Raw genomic sequence first — 20,049 nt, forward strand, 5'->3', positions numbered from 1 at the left:
TGCTGGGAGCTAGTAAAAAGGCTGCATCTAATCCTGGAGAAACTGTGCTCCAGCAAATGGAGACAAAGACTGGGGAGAATGTGAATTAAACACAGTGCAAGTGTGTGGCTGACTGCAGTTGCTAAAGATGCAAAGATATACTTTGTCGTAGGCAAGAATTCTCCTCACCCTCCTCCAGTCCTACTACGGAGAAGTCTTCACATTTGTCCCAGTGGTGAGGGAGCTCAGCACTGCCTCATCCATAGGTGCCGCACAAGCTGGGCTGAAGGTGGGAGCTCGACTTGAAGGAACTGCAGGTGAGCGTCTGGATGTGTGCTGGTCCCCATCTACTCAGGGAACAGCTTGTGTTCCTGCAGCTGACTTGATGAGAGCTTCAATTAACAAATGCTATTAAAGTAGCTCTCCTCTTTATTTTTTTTTTAATGCATAGCGTTTTCTGACAGCTTAAACCTTTAATTAACTAGAGATGCCATCATGGAAAGTTTGCTAGAGAAGAACGCATGTTGTTTGATTAAAAAGAAAAAAAAAATATTTTACAGTTACTGAAAAAGATCTGCTTGCAACTCCAATAGTGGCAAAAAGCCTGCAGGAATTCCTCCGATTCCCTTTCTGATTGCAGCAGTAGGTGAGGAGGCGCAGAGTGATATCATCACCCAAGTGGAGAAGGTGAGTGCTTCACAGCTTTATGTTTGACCATCCAGTTTAGGCTGCAGGGGTAGGACAAGCTACAGTTCTGTTACCTCAATGTGGGAAAGGAGACAGCCAACTATAAAGCTTTTACTTCTTTTAAAAGGGCTTTAACTTAAAATTCTCTTGTTATTAGGCCAGAGCTGTCTCTAACATTTGTGGTCTCTGAGGGCATGGAGGGACAACGTTGTTCAACATAAGTACTGTTTTTTGAGGGTTTTTTTGGCTCCTATTACAGCACAAAAGCAAGGGCAGAGCTTACCTGCCACAAAAATGTAGGATAATCTTCACAGTATCTTCAACAGCCTTCATGGAAGCTGCTTTTTGAGATGGTAAGGTACCACCTGGGGTGGCAGAGAGCCTTGGCTGCTCTTCGCAGCCCTGAGGGCTGTGTGTGACGGTAGCTGTGGAACCACTAGCTCGGGACACGGGGCCAAGGCATGGTGGTGACGAGTGCTGCGGAGCTGGTGGAGCCCCGTGGCAAAGCAACAATTTCCCCTTGCTCCTGTGCAAAGGACTTGCTGGCTTCTCCCCTTCTTCTGCCCACGTTGACTGGATTAGGAACAGACCAAGTGACCTGGAGGCTTTTTGAACAGCTGTAGATCCAAAAAGGGATTTTTGTTCATGTACTAAATATAAACCTGGAGAGTTTATATGACTTGACTGCTTTTGAAGCACATCTCCACCCCTAGACAAGTAGCAAAGAGTTTCTGATTCATGCCCTGAGAGCGGGTTGGTGCTGTCAGGGTGGTGCCTGGGCTGGGGACAGGTGTTGGCTTGCTTTCCTGGGGGCCCTGCACCCAGGCTGGCACCTCAGCTGCTGGGTAAACTGGGACAGCTGGGCTTCTTGTGAAACATGCCAATGCTCGGCACTTGCCAAACCAGCCATTTGGGAGCAGCTTCATGTGCTCTCCCTCCTCTCCTGGCCCTGTCCTCAGTGTGGTTAAATTCAGCACACCCTCTTCCAGGGGTGGGCGAGGAACTTCTGCAGTAGCTTCTTTCCCCAAGCCTGCAGCAGGGTCCACTGATTGAAATCCTTTTCCCTGTGTAACCACGTATTACCATGCCGACCCTTTCAAACTCTGATCTTTTATTTTTGCAAACAAATGTATTCTTTCTGATATACGTGCTACTGCAAGCAGCACCTCTCTGTGGGGAAGCCACACTGCCATAAACAGCAGTGAGAGTTGGGCTGCCCCAAACCACTGACTGTAGCAGGTCCTCTCCTGGCTGCGGGGCTCTGTGTCCTAGAAGCCCTTTTCAGCCAGAGCTCAGTGAGTTTGCTCCATCTTACAGATGAAACTCCTCAGCATCCCGAGTTGGGGGTAGATTTTGATCCTTCCCTCTGATCCCTTCTTGAGCGTATCTGTTTAAGCCCCTTCCAGCTTTCCCAGAACATACTGCAAACTATTTGCGATCCTTTGGGAAGAGAAATGTGTGTTTTCTCTGCGGATGGGATCTCAGCTGTGAACTGAACTCAAACCCAGGAGTGTTCCTAGTAAAAACTGCACTGCCACAGCGCCCAGCTGATTTGTAGACCTGGTGGGATGAAATTCCCTTGAAATGTGCTTTGCAGATGCCCTCGAAGCAGCGAGGAGAGCTATTTTCTCCTACTACCCTTTCCTTAAAGGCAGGACCCTGAAGGGCTGTCACCTGAGGCTGTGACTCCGAAGAGTCCCCCTTCCACTTGGAAATGATGTCCTATTTTTGCTCTCATGAAACAATCACTTTTCATCAACTTTGCAATGCTGATAACCAACAAATGCTAAATACCCATTTCCTAGACTTTTTTTGTGTCTCTGGCTGTATTGCTGGCCTTCAGTTTTGTTCTCCTGGAAACAGGCAGTATGCTGTGGAACCTCACTTGTGAAGCATCTGTGATTGGCAGATGAAAAATTAGAAAAATGGGGTATCAATAGTAATATAATAGAAGATTTTTTTTTTATTATTTCCATGGTTTTAATGGAATTGCAATAGGATTTTTATATAAGTCTCTAAAAGCCTATGACTTCAAATGAACCTACAGATTTGTACTCTTGCCTCATTCTTGTTTTAAATAGCTGTGACTACGATCTGCTCAATGTATTATCTGTCCCAGCACACATGCACGTGGTCAGGAGGAATAGACTTTCTTGGAGATTGTACGTATTGCTAGAGCTCCTCAAATCTCCCTACTCATCACGGGACACCTGCCCAGAGCAGCCACGGGGCTCCAGCAGGCAGGGATTTGTACAGTGTCACCCTCCTCGCTGGTGTAACGGTGGTGCCAGCGGGGAAGAGTCAGGCCTTCGCCTGTTATCTCGTCCGGGCGCAGCGGGTTATTCATCACGGTGCGGAGCTCTGCCAATAAAGCTTTCCCTCAGTAGAGGGAGTTGTTTCTCAAGGTAGTAAGATAGCATTATCTGATTGCATATTTGTCAGGTCTGTCCTATTTACTACCTTACCTGTAATCTAATTTGTAATGTATTTCCGTGGTATTTTCTATATTTCCCTCCTATATTTTGTAATAACTTCTGCTGAAAGTCTGACCTGCGAAAAAGACAAGGTTTTTAATCCAGCTTTGAATGATAACACCCAGGTGCCTTTATCTGGAAAAGCTCAGCACCCTCTGCAAATATGTCAGGGGAATGCTGCGTTACAGCGGCCGAGCTCGCTTCATCCCAGCCAGGAGAATACCAGCACCTACTTTCTATTTGTGGCAAGATGATCTTTTTGGTCAGAAAGCCATTCCTGCTCTAAAGGGGTTAGAGGGAGGTGCGCAAGAGGCAGCAACCAGCCCATGGCAATAGCTGGGGTGGGCACAAGGTAAGACAACTATGAGCCATGTGAAAAGCCATCACTGATGTGCCTCAGCTGCTGAAAGTTGCTCAGATGCTTCACCTTGGCTTTCAGAAGAAAGCATAAAGCAACAGTTTGGGGAAGAGCGCAACACCTGCATCCAGCTGCAGGTCCCCTCTAGGTTGGGCAGAGCTGTCTCATGGTGGCAGAGCCGGAGCGCGGTGGTCCAGCCACCCTGAGCACGGGGCTGAGGAAAGTTAACTGGCATGACAAATGATGCACACCATGGGAAGAGGTGGCATTTTCAGGCTGGCGCGGGCTTCCCATGTGAGGTCAGGCTAGTGGCTCGTCTGGGCACGAGGTTTTTCCACTCTCTTCCCACCTGGTTAGTTCTGCTCCTGCTTGGCTGCACTGCTGCCGCCGTTGTTGTAAAACAAGGTTCAGCCTAAGCTTGCCTGCTGGACCTGGATTTCATCCTTCTGGTAAAGGCGTTTCAAAGTCAGACGGCCCTAAAACAAGGAAAGAGAAATGTCCCTTTTTGTGGATGCTAATGAAATTTTTATCTGGGCATCTTTCTGTGAATGTTGGGCCTGGGAGGCATGGATTATGTTAGGGGAGGAGGGCTTACTGAGCCCTGGAAATAAATCAGAGGAGGACTGAGGATGAAGATCACAAATGATAAATTAGCAAGTGACAGAAAACAACTGCAGGAAATAATAAAACCAGGAGGAGTGTGTGGGAAATGCATGGGAGAGGTTGTTTACAACATGTGCATCGGACTTTCCAGCATTTGACATCTTCTCTCCAATTCATTCCATATGTTACTTTACGCATGGATTCCTGTTTTTATGGGGTTTGTTCTATAGTTTTTGTACTAACACGAATGACTCACATCTGCTCCAATACTCAATTTATTCTTTAATGTCTTCTGCAAGGGATTGCTCAGCTCGTGCAATACTTGTTGACGGCAGGATTGGAAGCGCAGCGAGTCAGGCAGGTGAGCGGGGATGGCTGGGTGAGGCAGCTCTTTCCAGAAGTCCCACTCTGGTGGGTTTCTTCCCCCTAGCAATACCTGTGGTTCCCACTTCAGCTGCCCTGTGTGGACAGGCTTGCTGTACCGGGGCTGTGTGTGGAGCCAGCAGGGAATACCCCACGGGACAGGGATGGCGGCCGAGGGCCATCCCCGCAGGACCGCAGCCCGGCGTCGAGCTGCTGCCACCACACAACAGGCGATGATTATGATTTTGTTTTTTTAAGTGCTCTTGACAGCTCCGGAGACTCACATCATCTCTTCCAAATCCAGTAATTAAATTCCACCTACCTGAATTCCCCCTGCTGTTTCAATTGGATAAATTAATCTTCCCGTCATGTCTGAGCCTCCTCTGTGTGTTGTTGACCGGGACGGGGACCGACCCGGGCCACCTCGGCAGCGGCGCTGCGCGGCCCCGCGCATCCTTTCGCGCTCGGCTCGCGGGCGCTGGGCAGTGGCCTGGACCCACGCACGCTGCGTGGGAGGGCAGAGAGATGGGCGTCCCCTGTTACACGCCCCCCCCCCCCCCCCCGTCCTCCCCGGTGTGCTTGGTGTCCCCGTTCCCGGGCAGCCGCGTCCCCGCCGGGCCCGGGATGTCAGCCCGGCTCCCTGCCCGCAGCGGCTCCGGCCCCCCCACCCCCACCTCCTCCCGGCGCCTCCTCTTCCTCCTCCCCTCCCCTGCAGAGCTCGCACAGCCCGGGACTCGCACCGGCGGCTCCGAGGCGGACGGGCGAGCCCCTCCTCCCCGCTTATAGCCCCGCTCCCGCCGCCCCCGCGGCGGCGACCACCCCCCTCCCCAGCCCTTCACCCTCCTCCCTCGGACTTTTCGCTCCCCTCCCGAGGATGAGGCGGCCGACGCGGCGGCTGGCGCTGTCTCTGCTGGGGGTGCTCTGGCTCGCCGCCCTCCTCCTCTTTTTCTTCTTCGGGGCGAGGAAGAAGTTGGGGGCGGCGGGAGCCGAGGGGCGCACGCCGGAGGTAAGAAGGGGCGGCGGGGCCGGGGCCGCCCCGGCGGGACACGGCCGAGGTGCAGCCGGCGGGCAGGGCGCGCCCCCCCCCCCCCCCCCAACCCCCCGGGAAGAAGTTTCCGGCGGTTTTCGGGACCCCCCACCCCATCGTTCGCCCCTTCAAGTTTCGCCCCGGCTCTGTGCCTGGGGGGTGGGGTGGGGTGGGGGGGTGGGTGTTGAGTCCTTTCCTTACCCCCCTGCCCGGCCCTGGGCAGCGTCGGTGCCAGCCGCCCCGTCCCACCCCCACCCCACCCCCCCGTCCCGGCTGGCCGGGGGTGCCGGCGGTACCGGTCCTCTGCCCCGTCGCCAACTCTGAGCATCCCTCGCTTCGGGTTTGGGTCCCCGAGGGGGCGCGTGTTTTGTGTCGCGCGTGGGGAATAGGCGACTCCTTTCCCCCGTGGGTCATGCAGTGTTTCCGCCGCCTCTCCTAAACAAGAAGGGCTCGATCCTGTCCCCGAGCCGAAACGAGAGGGGAGCGGAGGGAGCGCGTTTAGGAGGAGTGTGGTCGGGGCACGTGGGCTGGCAGCGCTGCAGGTAACATCAGCCGGGTGAAATCACTGGGGCTTTTTAATTACTTGTTTCGTTTGAAGGCAGGGCGTGGGTAGGACTGTGGCCCTGGAGGTCTCAGCCTGGGTGGAAGAGGAGCCACCCGTTTGCAATGGGGTGGTTCTGTGTCACGTCTGAGTCCCCGAAGTGCGCCAGAGTGACAGCGCGGGAGGGGTGCGAGGAGCATCCCGCTCGCCACGGGGAGGGAAACCGGAGTTTCGCTGCCCAAACCCTGCGACAAGCAGGGAGCTGCGAGCAGCTGCCGTTGAATAAGGTCCCCTCTCCTCTCGAGCGGCCTGCGCTTAGCTGAGGGTTAACTCTCCAAAGGACGCGCGATTAGGTGCTGCTCGTAGTTATGCTGCTGTAGATCCTGAATAAATTAATCGAGGTTAGAGCCCAGGTCCTGCAATAATGCTGAGATTAAGGGTTATTGCAGCAGAGCGAGCCCTCAGCCCTGTTTTTGCACCCCTAACACCCAGCTGAGCATTTGGTCTGTGACTTACGGCAACTGTACGTGTCGGACGGGTCTTTGGAGAGTCTCATGTGTGTATCACCTCTGCAACTGGATTAACGACCTGATTGGAAAAAAAAAAAGTCAGTACTCAAAAAATCAAAGTAAGCTTTATTGTTTTCATCCAGAGGAATTACTGGTTTTCCATGTTTTTTTAAATAAAAATGATTGAGGAGGTTTTTTCAGGCTTTCAGAAATCTTTCAATCCTAGCAGAGGGGGGTGAATCTATGCAATTTCAGGCCCCAAAATAAATAATTATATATACATATATTTATTTATTTAAGCGGGGAAAGGCATTAAGACACTGACAACAGAAGACAAGTGCTTTCTTAACTGTAGCTGTGCTTTGGTGTCAACAGGATTCTATCGGAACTGCGTTCTTAAAAAGTGCAAAATAAGACCTCCCCTGTTTGACGTGAGATCCTATATTCTCCTTGAAATGAACCTTGCTTCTCGCTATAGCACCAGCTGTAGCTGAAGCGCTGCTTCGTTTCCCAGCCCGTTTGGACTCTCTGCTCCCGTTCAGTGCTCCCCCCACCCTGAGGTGCGGGTTGCTGATGCTGTTAGGGGCTGGGCTGGGCTCCCACGGCTGATGAAGAGAACTTCTCCTGTCATGCCGGATCAGGACCCGTGTTTCAAAGCTGCAGCGCCAGGTTGCCGTAACTCCGGCAATTTGACTGCTAAAATTGCCTCTCCTTCATTTCCTCTGAATTTTCCATCAAAACAGTTGCATCCCTTGAGATCCATAGAGTGCAGATTCTTTTTTTTTTATTTTTTCAATGCATTACATTTTTTTGGCTTTGGAATCCACTTTTGAGCAGTGTGAATTATAAGCTGGTTCTGAGTGCAGTGACGTGGTGTCACTTCAGTTAACCCCTCTGATGGCTGCAGATTCGGGTACCAGAGGCAGGGATGCCACGGTCCGGAGGGGGGCCTGGCAGCATGTCCCATTCCCCTGCCTAGCGGGACAAGCTGCCAATGATGAAAAGTTGAGCAGTTAGACTTGTCCTCCCAAATTCCTCAAGTAACTGGAGGTAGGAGGTTGCTAACAGCAGTGCAAACTTTTTAACACAGCTACCGTGGAGAAATGGAGCAAATCCACATCAAGTTTCCTGGCAGTCCTTTCTGATGTGGTTTTTTTTTTACACCTCACCCCCCCCCGCCATCTCAGTTGAGCTTTATTTCTGTAGCCATATGCACACCATATATCATGCCTCATGTGGATTTAACCTTTAGACCCTTCTAGTTAGGCTCCAGCTGGTAATGCCTCCTTCTGCTCACGCCCGTTTCCTGGCAGGGCTCGTGGCACGTGTCCGATGCCAGCCAGCCGTGGTGCGTTGGTGGCTTGCCAAGGGCCAGCAGCAGAGTTGCTGCTGGCGGAGCTGCCACCCTCAGCTGCGGAGAGAGCTTGCCCATCCCTTGCTGTTACTTTGGTCTGTGCCTCACTCTTCCCCCCCCCCCGCCTTTACCCCAAATCCTGTGCCAGATCCAGTGTTCGGCTTCCCCAAGGAAGGCTTGTGATGTTTTTCCGACAGCCGGAGAACCCTGTGTTGGGGTCAGCAAGGTCTCTGAGGAGCAGGTCCTTGGTGTGAGTGGTCTGCTGCGGTCTTCGAGTCCTGCCTACCCCTGAAACACGCTGCCAGCTTGGCCTCTCGCAGCCCTGGGGTCATGCGGGGCGGTTTGACGGTGGTAGCTGAGCTTTCCCGAGCTGCCCGTGCCCGAAGAGGTGGGCAGAGTTGTCTGCTGTAATTAACTTGGCTTCACCTCCCCTTTTGGTTGTTGGGTTGGCTTTTTTTTGGTTTTCCCCCCTAATCCCATCTCTGTGGTTCTCTCACCGCTGCCCGGTGGTGGGCAGGCTCAGAGGGCTCCCCTTCCTCCTAGCCCGTTCTCCCCTTGGTTTGTGTCACCTCCTCTCCCTCCTCCTCCTCCTCCCTGCTGCTTGCAGCTGCTGGCAGTATGTGCTGGGTGGCTGGAGCAGGCTGAGGGTGGATTTTTAGGGTGTGGGACTCCCTCCCGGCTGTGGGGTGTAGTAACCTTGCAGGGCTGCTAGCGTGTAGAAGAACATAACTCTCTCCATTTAGGACCATGAAGCTGTTCCCAGGACAAGCTCCCTGGTCCCTCCGGTGCCGTTAGTACGGCTGTCACTTGGCGTATGGGTTTTTTCGTTTTTTTTTCTTTTCCAAAGGGCAGATCGAGCCCTGTTAGCGCAGTAAGCAAAGCTTGCCCTTGCCCTTTCCCTGCCCTTTACAAATTGGCTGCGAAGGGGAGCCGTAGCGGCGTGCCTGCCTCTGCCGGGGTGCGCTGGGCGGCCGGGTGCCTGGTTAGCAGCGGAGCCGACTCTGAGGGAGGAGGGCGTGAGGACGCGGGGCCGGTCGGGGTTACGGATCGGCTGGGGCTCATCGGCGCCTCCTGCCCTCCGCGCCTTTCGGCCGAGGGTTTCGAAACACTTCGCAAGCACTGATTAGTTCCAGCCCCTCTCCCTGCCCCAGCAGTTTTCCGGCTGGGTAAACGGGGACCGGAGTGGTTAATTGAACTTTGTATCCTTCTGGCTCTCGTTGACTCCAGAGGAACTGGGGTAGCGCAGCCCTCTTGGAAGGTCAGGCTGCCCACCGGTGACACCTGAAATCATGCAGGGAGGTGGTGCTGAGGCTTGGCACGTGCTCGGGTAACCGGGGCGCAGGGTCCCGCGTGACCGCCCGGCATCTCCCCTGCCTCCCTCTGACCCGGTCCTTTGCTTTGCTTTGGAAAGGGGAGGGGGGGGGAACAAGATAAAAATTAATAACTTAATTACATTAAGAAATAATGAGAGGAACTGATACGCGGGATTAATTACAAGCAAATTCCCAAATTGGTTTGCGAGGAGTACGTGTAGCTCGCTCTGCAGGGGTGTTCCGTGAGCATGCTGGCTCCCCCGGCTCGCCCCGGCACCCAGCTGCAGCCACCTGGCCCCGGGGGATGCTGAGGAGGGAGGGGGGGTGACAACCCCTTGATCGTTGCACCCCCTCCACCCGGCGAATCCGTAGCAGACAGAAGTGGGGAGCTGGCTGTACAAGCAGAGCGGGGCTGGGACTTGCGGCGGGGTCTGGGCTCTGGTGGTTGGGGCCAGCAGCGCGTGCAGGAGGGGCAGGAGGGTGGCTTTTTTGGGTGTGGGGTTTTCGTTTCTCTTCATTCCCTCCTGCGTGCTGGCTTGCTCGCTCTGATGAATGGCTGAAGCACAGCTGACAAGCCTCTGGAGGGAAAGCGGGCCCGTCATGGGCTGGGTTGCGGGAGAGAAGCTACGGAGGAAAAGTTCTTTTTATTAAAAAAAGTGACCCGATACACTTGTACTAGCGTTTGCGACGCCACAGCTCCTTCCGGAGTGAGTTCAAATGCAGCTGGGGGGTGAGGTGAAGCGAGGTGCCCGAGGTGGTGCTCAGCACCCTGGCTGCCGGCTCAGAGCGCTCCGGGGTGCTCAGCACCCTGCAGGATCAGGCCTCGAGGCGAAGGGACGCCTGCCAGCTTTGCGCCTGTGCGCCTCGCACCAGCCTGCGCTTCCTTCTGCATCATCGCCGTCTAGAAAGGCTCAGCACCTGGAGCTCAGCTGACAGTTTCCAGATATTAAATTCCTGTCAGTTTTGTAGCAGCAGAGCCACTTAACAGATTAAAATAACTGTGTATCCTGCAAAAATTCAGATCTTAACAATTAAGGGATTGAAGTGGCAAAGCTGTTGGAGGGAAAAAAAAGGCAGAGGATGTGATAGCAGGGATGCTTGTGCTGGCTGGGGACTCAGCTGGGGGCATGGGTAGGTCCAGGATGGGAGAGAAGAGGAACCTTCTGTCGTGCTTTGCTGGTGAAATCCCACCCTGAACTCTCCAGGAGCAAACCCAGGCGTTCTAGGATGCCCAGAGCTTTGCTGGTGCAGGAGGTGGGGTGGAATCCAGTTGCTCTTTCCTGCTGGTGTGTTTAGTGATGAGTGGGGAAATATAAAATGCAAAACCATGCTCAAGCCATCCTCATCTGTGGGACCAGATGGGCCACGTCTGGTGCATCAATGGGTGCTATTCCTCAGGTGCTCGCCTTCCTTCTGGTGGGCTTGGGAAAGAGTTTTTCTCAGCATGGCCGCCTCCTCCTTGTGCAAATGCCTGCGTCCCTGTGGAGCCAAAGTCAGCACCCAGCCACCTCAGCTGCTAAACAGCCACCGACAAACAGCCTGCCTTGTACATCTCGTTCAATTAATCTACTGACTACGCATCGAGGCACTCTCTGAGATACCTGGTAAACAATAGGCACTCAATGAAAACCCTGTTAATTTTTCACTGCTAATGGCAATGAATGAATTTTACCCCCATTACATTCTGGTAGAGCTCCGTGTTGCGGCTGTGACTGATGGGGGCATAAATATTGGTTTGAACAAGACCTGTTGGCTTTGCTAAAGGGTGAGCATCGGGGTGTCCGGGCACCTTTCCTAGCGCAGTGCTCTTAAAAAACCATCAGGGAAAGATGGAGAGGGTGCCAGGATTATGCTCCCTTGCTGGTGAGATGCTAAATAAATTTCTACGCAGCTGGCTTGTGTCTTGTTGACAAGAGGTGTTGAGCACCAGAAGAGGAAAAATAATTTTTATTCTGCTCTGGAAGGATAGAAAGAGCTGGAAAAGTCCCACTGCTGTGCTCCGAAGGGGTGTCAGAGGTAGTGATGCTGCTCAGGAGTGTCACGGTCTCTTTTGTAATCCGCTTCTCCTGGCAGAGTCCCTGTGGAGTGCCCTGCACGCTGCCAGCGGGATCGCTCTGGGCTGCAGTGTCTCTCGCCTGCTGCCGTGCTGTGCCGTGCCGTGCCGGCGTTCCCTTTGCAGGTGATGGGGAAGAGCCTGAGCCCTTGCCCCTGCAGCTGGGTTTTTAGGAGGGCTCAGCCCTCGTTCATGGCCTTTGGTGACCCTTAGGGGTGGGCTTAACAAAAGAAGGTCCTGCTTTTGAGCAGGGAGGTCTCTGAAATCAGCTATGTGTCTGGATGTCAAGGCATGGCAGACACAGCACGTATGTCGTGAAGTGTCTCCACGCTTGAGAAAGATGCTGACTATCAGGGAAGGTGGTTTTTCCTATTTACCCTTTCGCCACCTCAGATACGTATGGAAGTGGGTTATTTACTCGATAAACCAGGTTGTTGTCTCCTCCTCGCTCTTCCTTTCCACGATAAGAGAACATCATCCTGATTTATTTTGACGTGCTCAGGGCCCAGGGCTTGTCTTGTCTGGGTTTCCTTCCGCTTGCTCTGCCCAGAGGTCTCTCGACCCCGACTCTGCGGCATCGTCCGCGCCTCCCCGTGGGCAGGGGGTCTTGGCAGGCGGGGGGGCTGCAGGGTGAGGGCTATGAACGGCTGTGCCCGGGGAAGGCAGGGCTGTGGAGCATTCTGTGGTACCGGGACTAGAGTTTTTCTTTCCCTCCCCAAGCTGGGAGGTTGGTTGTCGGCGTAGAGACCAGGGCAGAGGACGCAGGGCACGGTCTGTCGAGGCGCCCCGGGTCAGCAGGCGTGAGCTGGGCGAGAGCGGCGCTGGGAGAGGCGGCCTTGCAAATACCACCCTCTTGCAAGCCCGTCTAAGCGCGGGTGCGGCGTTGCCGTCCCGGGGTAGCTGAACATGGGGTCTGAGCAGAGGTGTCGTGAGCCGAGTGTTTTTCTTGGGTTTGTGGACGTGTGTGTCCAGAGCACGCAGCCGGCGGGGTGCCGGTTTGGTACTTCTGGGTGCGTTCGCCTGTGCTCTAGGCTCTCTGCCGGGGGGAAGAGCAAGCCTGGGAGAAGCCATGGAAATGCAAAAGCAGCCTGCTGCAGCTGGGAGAGAGAGACAGGGCTGTAGCCGTTCCCTTCCGCGAGGGCAGCCCAGCATTTGGCGCAATAAAACCAATTACGGGGAATGTATCTGCGGAGAAAGTAAAAGTAGGATCTGTTTAAGAAAGACGTTTGCATGAAGGGGTAATTATGTGTAGCCTAACGACAAAGGGTGCAGCGGATTGACTATTAATTGGAGTAGCGCGAGCGGGAGATTGCTGGCGTTAGCTGTGTGTTTCTTGCTGGCTTCCTCCTGTTTAAAGAAAGAAGGGGTGAGGAGCAGATGATGGGGGGTGGCATTTGCTCTCAATCCCCTTTCCCGTGCAATGAAAAAGCCATTTTCCCCCCTTTTACTCTCACAGTGAAATGTTCAGATTTTGCCAGCGACACTTAGCACAGTTGCTTACTAAGCTGCAATTAAATTGATTTCCCACCCTCTTTCCCCTTTTTGGTTCCAAAATCTCAGCAGGAGTCAGCATTACGGGAAGAGTGAGCCAAGGAGGAGAACTTGGGCCCCATCCTCTGCTCGTCTAGATCACTGTTGCTCCACTCTTCCTATGTGTTTCCATAGGAGGCGGGGATGGCGGGCTGCCTAGATATGGGTTTTCCCCCATAGCTGCTTCCCTGGTGGGGGGGGCAGCCCTAGGTCGGGCTGGATCAGTCTATGGGGTTCTCGGGAAGCCGCCTGCTGTGGGATGGGTGCTGGGTGTCCCCGCGGGGCTGGGGCTCTGGGTGCCCATGGCACGGGGGTGCCGGGAGGAGGAGGATTTCTCGTCCTTAACGTGTGCCTTTGGAAAATGATCGGTGGCGACAGGCTCAGCGTGGGTTCACCGCTCTGTTTACGGAGGCGGCGTTAGTAGTACTAGTAGTTTGCCTTCGATCCGGCTGTTTGGAAGCTCCTTATGAGCCTTAATTAACCCTTAGTGCAGCCCTGAGGGAGTGGGAGAGGTGCGGCAGTCCTTCGCACGTCACAGGGAAGCGTTTCGGGAAGGGACGATGTGCAGGTTTCACTTCTCCATGGTGGGGACATGCTGGCTTTGGGGGCTGTCCCCAGCCAGACGGGACACGGAGACAGTGGTGGTGGCACCTGTGGGGCTTGGGGGGGCCTCGTGTCCTCTGCCAAACCCTGCCTGGCTGCACATAGGTGGAAATAAATTAGTGACTATTTACCGCAAAGCAGCTCGAGCTCCGGCTTTGTGATGTTATTTGGAGAGGTAAGTGAGCTAACGATCGCATCTCGTCTCGGAAGGGACCGTGGGAAGTGCAGTGCCAGGAGGGAACTGGTTTGGCAACCAAACAGGTTCATTTTCAGATCAGGCCGAAAGACAAGGGAAAGATAGATTATTATTATTGGGTTTTCATTATTTTTTTTCCTTTCGCCTCCATTTCCTGTGCAGCGGAGGATTTTAGCCTTTCTCTCCTTGGTTTTCTAGTGGAAACGCCAACAATAAACCCGATTGGAAAGTGATATGAGGAGAACAGAAACAAACAAGCTCTGAAATCACCTTCTATTCTCTAAATATTGTTCACAGAGCCAAGGAAATTGAGACAGATTCTTCTTTCTTTTTTTTTTTGGAGCTACTAAAGGAATAAGTCCAAAGGATGTAATTTGGCCCACGCAAGGAGAGCAAGGCTGCTTTGTCCTGGCTTTCTAAATAGCTTTGCCTGCATTTAGACACACACCGTTGCCTCCTCAAGGACCGCTGTCAGCGTCCGCCGGTTACAAACACACCTCATAACACATTATGGAGGCACGTGGCTCGCAAATAAGACGCGAGTACGTTCATTGGCACGGGGCACAGTTGCAGCCCCCCCGGGCTGGGGAGAGTTCATGCGCATCTTTTCTTTCTTGTGCATTGAATTTTTAGTTGCTTGTCATTAGATGAGACAGGGAAAAGGTGGGAGGGAGGAGTCGCAGGTGTGGGCAGGCTCATTTTCAATGGCTTGGGTCAGTTCTTTTTATTAAACATGGATTTTTTTTTTTTTTTTTTTTTTTGAGAGCTTTTTTTCACTGAGTCAGAGTAATATTCTCTACCCAGTGGGTTGATTTGGGGTCCTTCAGGAGGGAATAATATCCTCTAATATCCTTTGGGATCTGCCTCGGGGGATGTTTGGGATGCAGCCCCTTTGCACTTTGACCTTGCCCAGCCGAAATGCGAAACTCGGAGTCAGTTTGGGGAAGGCGGGTGGTTTTTCCATGGGGGTGGGCAACGGGAAGACGCGGCGGGGGCTGCTGGAGCTGGTATGTGGGAGCCGGGCTGGGAGGGAAGCTGTCATGTCGCACGGTCCTGCCTTTTGGCAAGAGCGGAGCTGGATGGGGAGGGTGTGGGGAAGAGCCGTGGTGTTTATAATGCCTGTTGCATTTTCCCGGCACGGTAATACGGTGTAATTTGGGGAGAGGGAGACTCAAGCACACATTAACCAGCCATCTGCTCCTGCGACTGGGATCAAGACGGATGCATACCTGTCTGACGCTCAGAGTTAAACCACGTACGGCGTGTGGACTGCCCACGGTGTGCTGCTTGCCGTATCGCAAGATGCTTCATGAAGACCCCTCCTGTCCTGCCCTCCCATACCTTGGGGAAGATCTTTGGTTTAGGTCCCTTAGAAGGAAGAACCAACCAGCCTTGGGGGTGGGCGCTCAGCCCAGCGGTGCCCCGGCGGTCCTGTCTACTTGGTCACGGGGCAGGAGGAGCTGATTTTGGGGTGGAGGAGATGAGAAGTCTTGGCTGGCATGGAGCAAGGGAGGGATGGACGGACAGCTTGGTACGGCAGAGGGATGGCACATGTCTTGGGAAGCTGTTAGTGGCGATTCTGCTGTGGGGGTGAAATTCTGGGAAGCGAGAAGGAAAATCAATTTGCCTTTTTTTCTTAAGTTTTGACATTTTTTACCGTATGATTAAGTACCCACAAAAATACTGTTCTGGGTGTTTGAAGACCAGGACTGAGGTTTTAAAGTGGGAGCATGCTGCCATACCTGTCACCGCTTTAATATAGTCCCTATTAAGAGGGCGTAGTTTGAATCCTGCCCCATACAGTGATGTGCACGAGTCGCTGCACAGCGTGCTGGGCGGCCTCTGCTCCCTTTTCAAGCAACTACTTTTTTTTATTCCTTACGGCTCCCTGCTGACCCCAAGCCCATAGATGGAGGACAATGTTATACGCTTCCACACAGGCTTCTCTGTCGTGCTCTGGCAGTCACGGGCTTCACGAGCAGTAATAATTTTACTTGCACAGCTCCTGGATAAATAAGGATGCGATACAGAGGCGATACGTGAAGGACTCGGTCAGCGCTAGAAACGGTGAGGAGATCAAGCCTACAAAAAGCCTGAAATCTGCTGAGATTTCTGCTGCTGCGGTCTTGGGAAGTGACAGGTATTTGGGCAGAATTAGGCTTTGCGAAGGCTTCTCACTTTGCCTGGTTTGGTGGCATTCTCGGGGCGGGGGGAAGTGAAATGGCTGAGCACATTAGAGAGGCTGTTGGCTGCCCGATTTGAAGTCCCAGCCCCAGAGCTTGGAGAAGGAAGGACGTCTCAAAACAGAGGTCACCAGGATTTCGTCACAGGACCGAAACAACTTTTTTCTTCCCTGGTTGTGTTACTTGAAAGAGAGTCTGGTTCTCTCTGCCCAACCTTCAATTCCCCTGCAGTAGAAAACCAGCCAGGACATTTTTGAGTGAAATAGCTGAAATCTGAAATTAGACTTGCAAGTGGCAAAAAAAGGGACTTGGACGATGACAAGAGTGTTACGTTGGTGGTCCCCGCTGCTGCTGGTGACATGGCCCCCTTTACAGATGTATCTCCTCAACAGCGACCTCCTGGGTGCACCCATGCACTCAAGAAACATGATGTTTCCAAAATCAAATGTAAAATACAAACACAATCTGCCCTGCAAGGCGAGAGCGAGCTCCGGCAGGCATCCAAATGCTGGGGAAAGCAGCTCAGATGTCGTTCTTCACCTGAGGCACCGTGGGGCTTGGGGAGGTGAGGACACCTTGCCTTCTGGAGGCAACGTCAGCGAAGGGAAGTCAACTCCAATTTGGCCTTTGGAAGCAGAAGCTCCGCTAGCGCGTGCGAGGCAAGAGGAGACGCGTTGGTGCTCGAGGGCACCGGCTGCCGGGAGGTGAAGTGCGGTCAACCTTCCCCAACAGGCACGAGTGGCGTTCTGCAAAACAGGATTTCTTTGCTCTCGGTGCTTTATTGCATCCTTCGAAGACTGGGTCCTTCTGCTGGCATCGTGGCCAAATCCTGCCACTGGAGGCATCCCAGCGGCGAAGAACGTCTCTGGTGTTTAACCAAACCCGTGTACGTCTGCTATTTAACCAGGCCGTTGTCCGCAGACCGCAGCTGTGGAACTGGGGGCAGAAGCTGGTATAAAGGCACTTGCCGTATGTGGCCGCGGTAGGTGGCACGGCCAGGTCCAGCACAGGGCTTTGCCTGTGCGAGAGCTGGAAATGAGCTCATTAAATGAAGTGTAATTTGCAGCTTTTAATCTCAGCGGTGCCTGCGAGCCGGCACCCGTACTTGGGATAAAAGCTTGTTCTGCTTCAATTAATTTTGTATCGATATAAGCTGAATAATTAAAGGTGTGAATAAAAGGCCAGGTAGTTATTTCCCTTCCCTCTGGTGCACAGGCTGCGCTGGGATAACCGGGGAGGTGGGAGCACCCGGTCATGCAGGTGTTAGCCCAGCCGAAACCTGCCCGCACTATCTCACAGCCAAACAATTTTGAGTCTCTGTATGTAAATATCAAGGGGGATCAACTAATTTTTGACACCAGATCTCCTGGTATTAACACCGGTTTGGGCATTAGCACCAGCTGTGCGTATGGCCTTGGGCAAGCCAGCATCTCTCTCTGAACGACGGCTTGGGTCTCAAGGTGTTCTCTCCATCTTCGGGCAGAACTAGCAGCCGTTACTGTATCCGAAAGACAAAGCAGATGAATTCCCACTTTTTTCCCTTATTTCTAGAAACTGTGTTTCAAGTCCGTGGGCCAGGAGCGGCTGTGTGTCGCGGGCATTTCATTACAGTAGGCTGCAAGAGATAGCCGGCCATTGCTGCATCAAAAGCATGGGGAGCTTTTCAGAATGATGCTAATCCAATAAAAGTAAAAACTTTTAAAGTGTAACAGCTGGGTGTCTCTTTCCCTTGAGAAGAGACTAATGCTCGACCTGGAAGGTATGATACATCTCTAGTCTGCGGCGCCGCTAAACCCGCGCCGTGCTCAGGATTTCTCTTCCTCCCCCAGTAACCCTTTCCCAGTGCATCAAACACAGGTACAGATTAATTCGCTGAAGGTCTTAATGTTTTCCCCATGTTGCCGGGACCCAAATTCCACGCAGGGCCCGCTTTCACCGAAGGAGGTTTTAAAGCCACCCGGTTCATCCCAGCACTTGCTTGAGGGCTCTTAAAGCATTGGGTTCAGCTTCCAGTGAACGTACTGGGAAGCCAGCGCTCGCTCCTCCGGGCGCGGGGCTGATTTCAGACGCCGTACGGAGCACGCCGAAGTTTGATAACCTGGCAGCGTGGTTTAGTGCCTTCCCTGGCGCTGCCCGGCTGTGCTCTTGCAAGGAGCCACAGTGTGATTACAAGGGCTGTTAAACGCCCTTAATATTCACGCTGTTGGAGAGAGCATTCCTCCTGCAGGCGCTGCTGCTGTCTGCTGCTGTTTGCAATAGCATCGCGCCGATGATGAAATCACCGACGCCGCGTTGCATAGCGTGTGAAGCCCCTCCGGCCAGCAGCTTCAAAGGCAGGGTTAAATCCCTCCCGTTTGCCCACCTCCTTTTTTCTCCGTCTCTTAAGTAACGACGTTTTTTTAAGCAAACACAGCACAGAGGGAAGGGTTCAGGGCCACGAAAGGAGACGGGGAAACGAGGCCCTTGCGGAGAGGTTAAGAGAAGAGGGCACGGGCGCTGCGGGGGAAAGGAGCCGGGGGGGTCAGGGCTAACACGCGCGTGATACAGCGCTGCTGGACACGCTGCTTCTCCCTGCGTTCTTTTCAGGCGTGGATGGGAAAGCAGCAAACTGAGCTTTTTATATATTTTTTTTTAAAAATATATATATAAAAAAATATGTATATACTGATACATACTTGGTAATGCAGCAAAGGGGGGAGCGCAGGGCGTGCTACGGCGGTGGTGCGGGGAGGCTTTCGGAGCTGAAGCCGGCGTCTGCTTGTTGTGAAAGAGCCCCAATCCATCCTAATCTCTTCGGGGTGCTGGGGGGAAGCTGCTCCCTGTTGGCTTTTTTCTTTTTCCTCTATGGATCAGCCAGCGTTGGGTGTGGGGGGAGCGCCTGTTCCCCGCCGCGCCCGCGCCGCCGTCCCAGCTGCCGGCTTTCCTCGGCTGGCGCCGGGACGCAGCCCGTGCCCCGCCAAAGCCTCGTCCCTGGCGCGCAGCCTCCGCCGCCGCGGGCGGGGGGGCTTCAGCCTGCCAGGTTTTTCCTTAGGGAAAACAGTTTTTCCTTAGGGAAAAGCGCCAGAAGCGGTTTCTTGGTACGCTGCCTCGCTCGCTTCCCCGCTCGACCGCGGGTATCGCAAGCGGGTGGTTTGTCTCAGGGGTGTCCCGCTGCTTCCCCTTCTGCCCCAAAATGCGCAGCACCCGTCTGGCAATAAAGACTCGGGTTTCGCTTGCGGGGCCGGGGGCTTGGAAAGGCCCGTGGGTGGCGGGGAGGGGGGTGCTGAGCCGAACGTCCTTGTCCGTGGGGAAACGCCGGCGGCTTTTCTGAGGCCGGTTCCCAGAGGCGCCTCAGCGAGCCCCTCTTTTCGGCGCCCGCATCGCCGGGGAGCAGGCTGACGCCTCGGCAACTGACGCCTTTAGGTGGCTTTGCCTTCGAGGGGCCGCGGTGAGAAGAGTCCCGACGGGGCGGCCGTTAACGAACCTGTCGGTTAATCGCTTCCCCCGTCGGTTTCGGGTGGGGAGAGCAGCGTGGCGGGCAGGCCTGCCTGGGCGCCGGCAGGAGGCTTTGCTCAGGGCTCGCCGAGCCCCCGTTGATTTTTGAGCTTGTCACGCTGCTCGTTAGGGGAGAGAGGGGGAACTAAGTGCTTAGCAGAAGTGGTCCGAGTCGATCCTGATGGAGCAGGTTTCTCTTGCTGCCTGGTTAGGGGGCAAAAAAATTCCGTCTCGCCCAAATCTCCTCCACCCCCAGAGCTCTCAGCCTCAAACGTCCCGTCTTCCAGGGGTGGTCCGTCAGGACATGTGTCCGTCTGTCCCGTCGTTACCCCGTCCTCCCAGATTTGCTGCGACGAGAATGAAGAAAATCTTGCTGTTGGTGCTCTTGGTTCATGGGATGGATTTCTGCCCTGTCCCGGCCCCTTGTCCTGCAGGCTCCTGCGGCCGGGTCCCCACTGCGTGTTGGGCTTGATGCGTCCCTTTTTCATGCAGCTCGTGCCGGAGCTGCATTGATCGAGGCAGAAAATCAGCTTGCCGGTGCTGTGGAGAAAAATGATGGCTGTAATGTGAACTGAGGGGGAGCAGGTTAAAAAAAAGAAGGAAAAAATTGGGGGAAAACAAAAGGAAAAAACGGGGAGAAAAAAGGTGAAAAAAAAAAAGGGGAAAAAAATAGCGTGCTCAACAACAGATGGGCTATGAAATGAAATCTCTGCCTCGGCCACGGCCCCTCGGGACGGCCGCGTGACCCACGGCGCTGCAGTGGGACCTGCTGGGGAAGGAAGAGGGGGGTTCCCGCGGGTAC

General features: G+C 53.9%; 1 protein-coding gene across 1 annotated transcript in view; it reads left to right on the forward strand.

Annotated features, from left to right (window-relative positions):
• Positions 1 to 5,338: 5,338 nt before the first annotated feature.
• Positions 5,339 to 20,049, forward strand: part of GALNT14 (polypeptide N-acetylgalactosaminyltransferase 14) — a gene marked incomplete at both ends in the record, with an annotated part of 95,500 nt that continues 80,789 nt past the window's right edge. Inside the window, one exon of the mRNA XM_081997852.1 lies at positions 5,339 to 5,470. Within this exon, the coding sequence (XP_081853978.1) occupies positions 5,339 to 5,470 (132 nt within the window). The remainder of the gene's footprint in view (positions 5,471 to 20,049) is intronic.

Source organism: Phaethon aethereus, assembly GCF_964289735.1.
Source record: "Phaethon aethereus genome assembly, chromosome: 3".
NCBI classification, from domain to species: Eukaryota; Metazoa; Chordata; class Aves; order Phaethontiformes; family Phaethontidae; genus Phaethon; species Phaethon aethereus.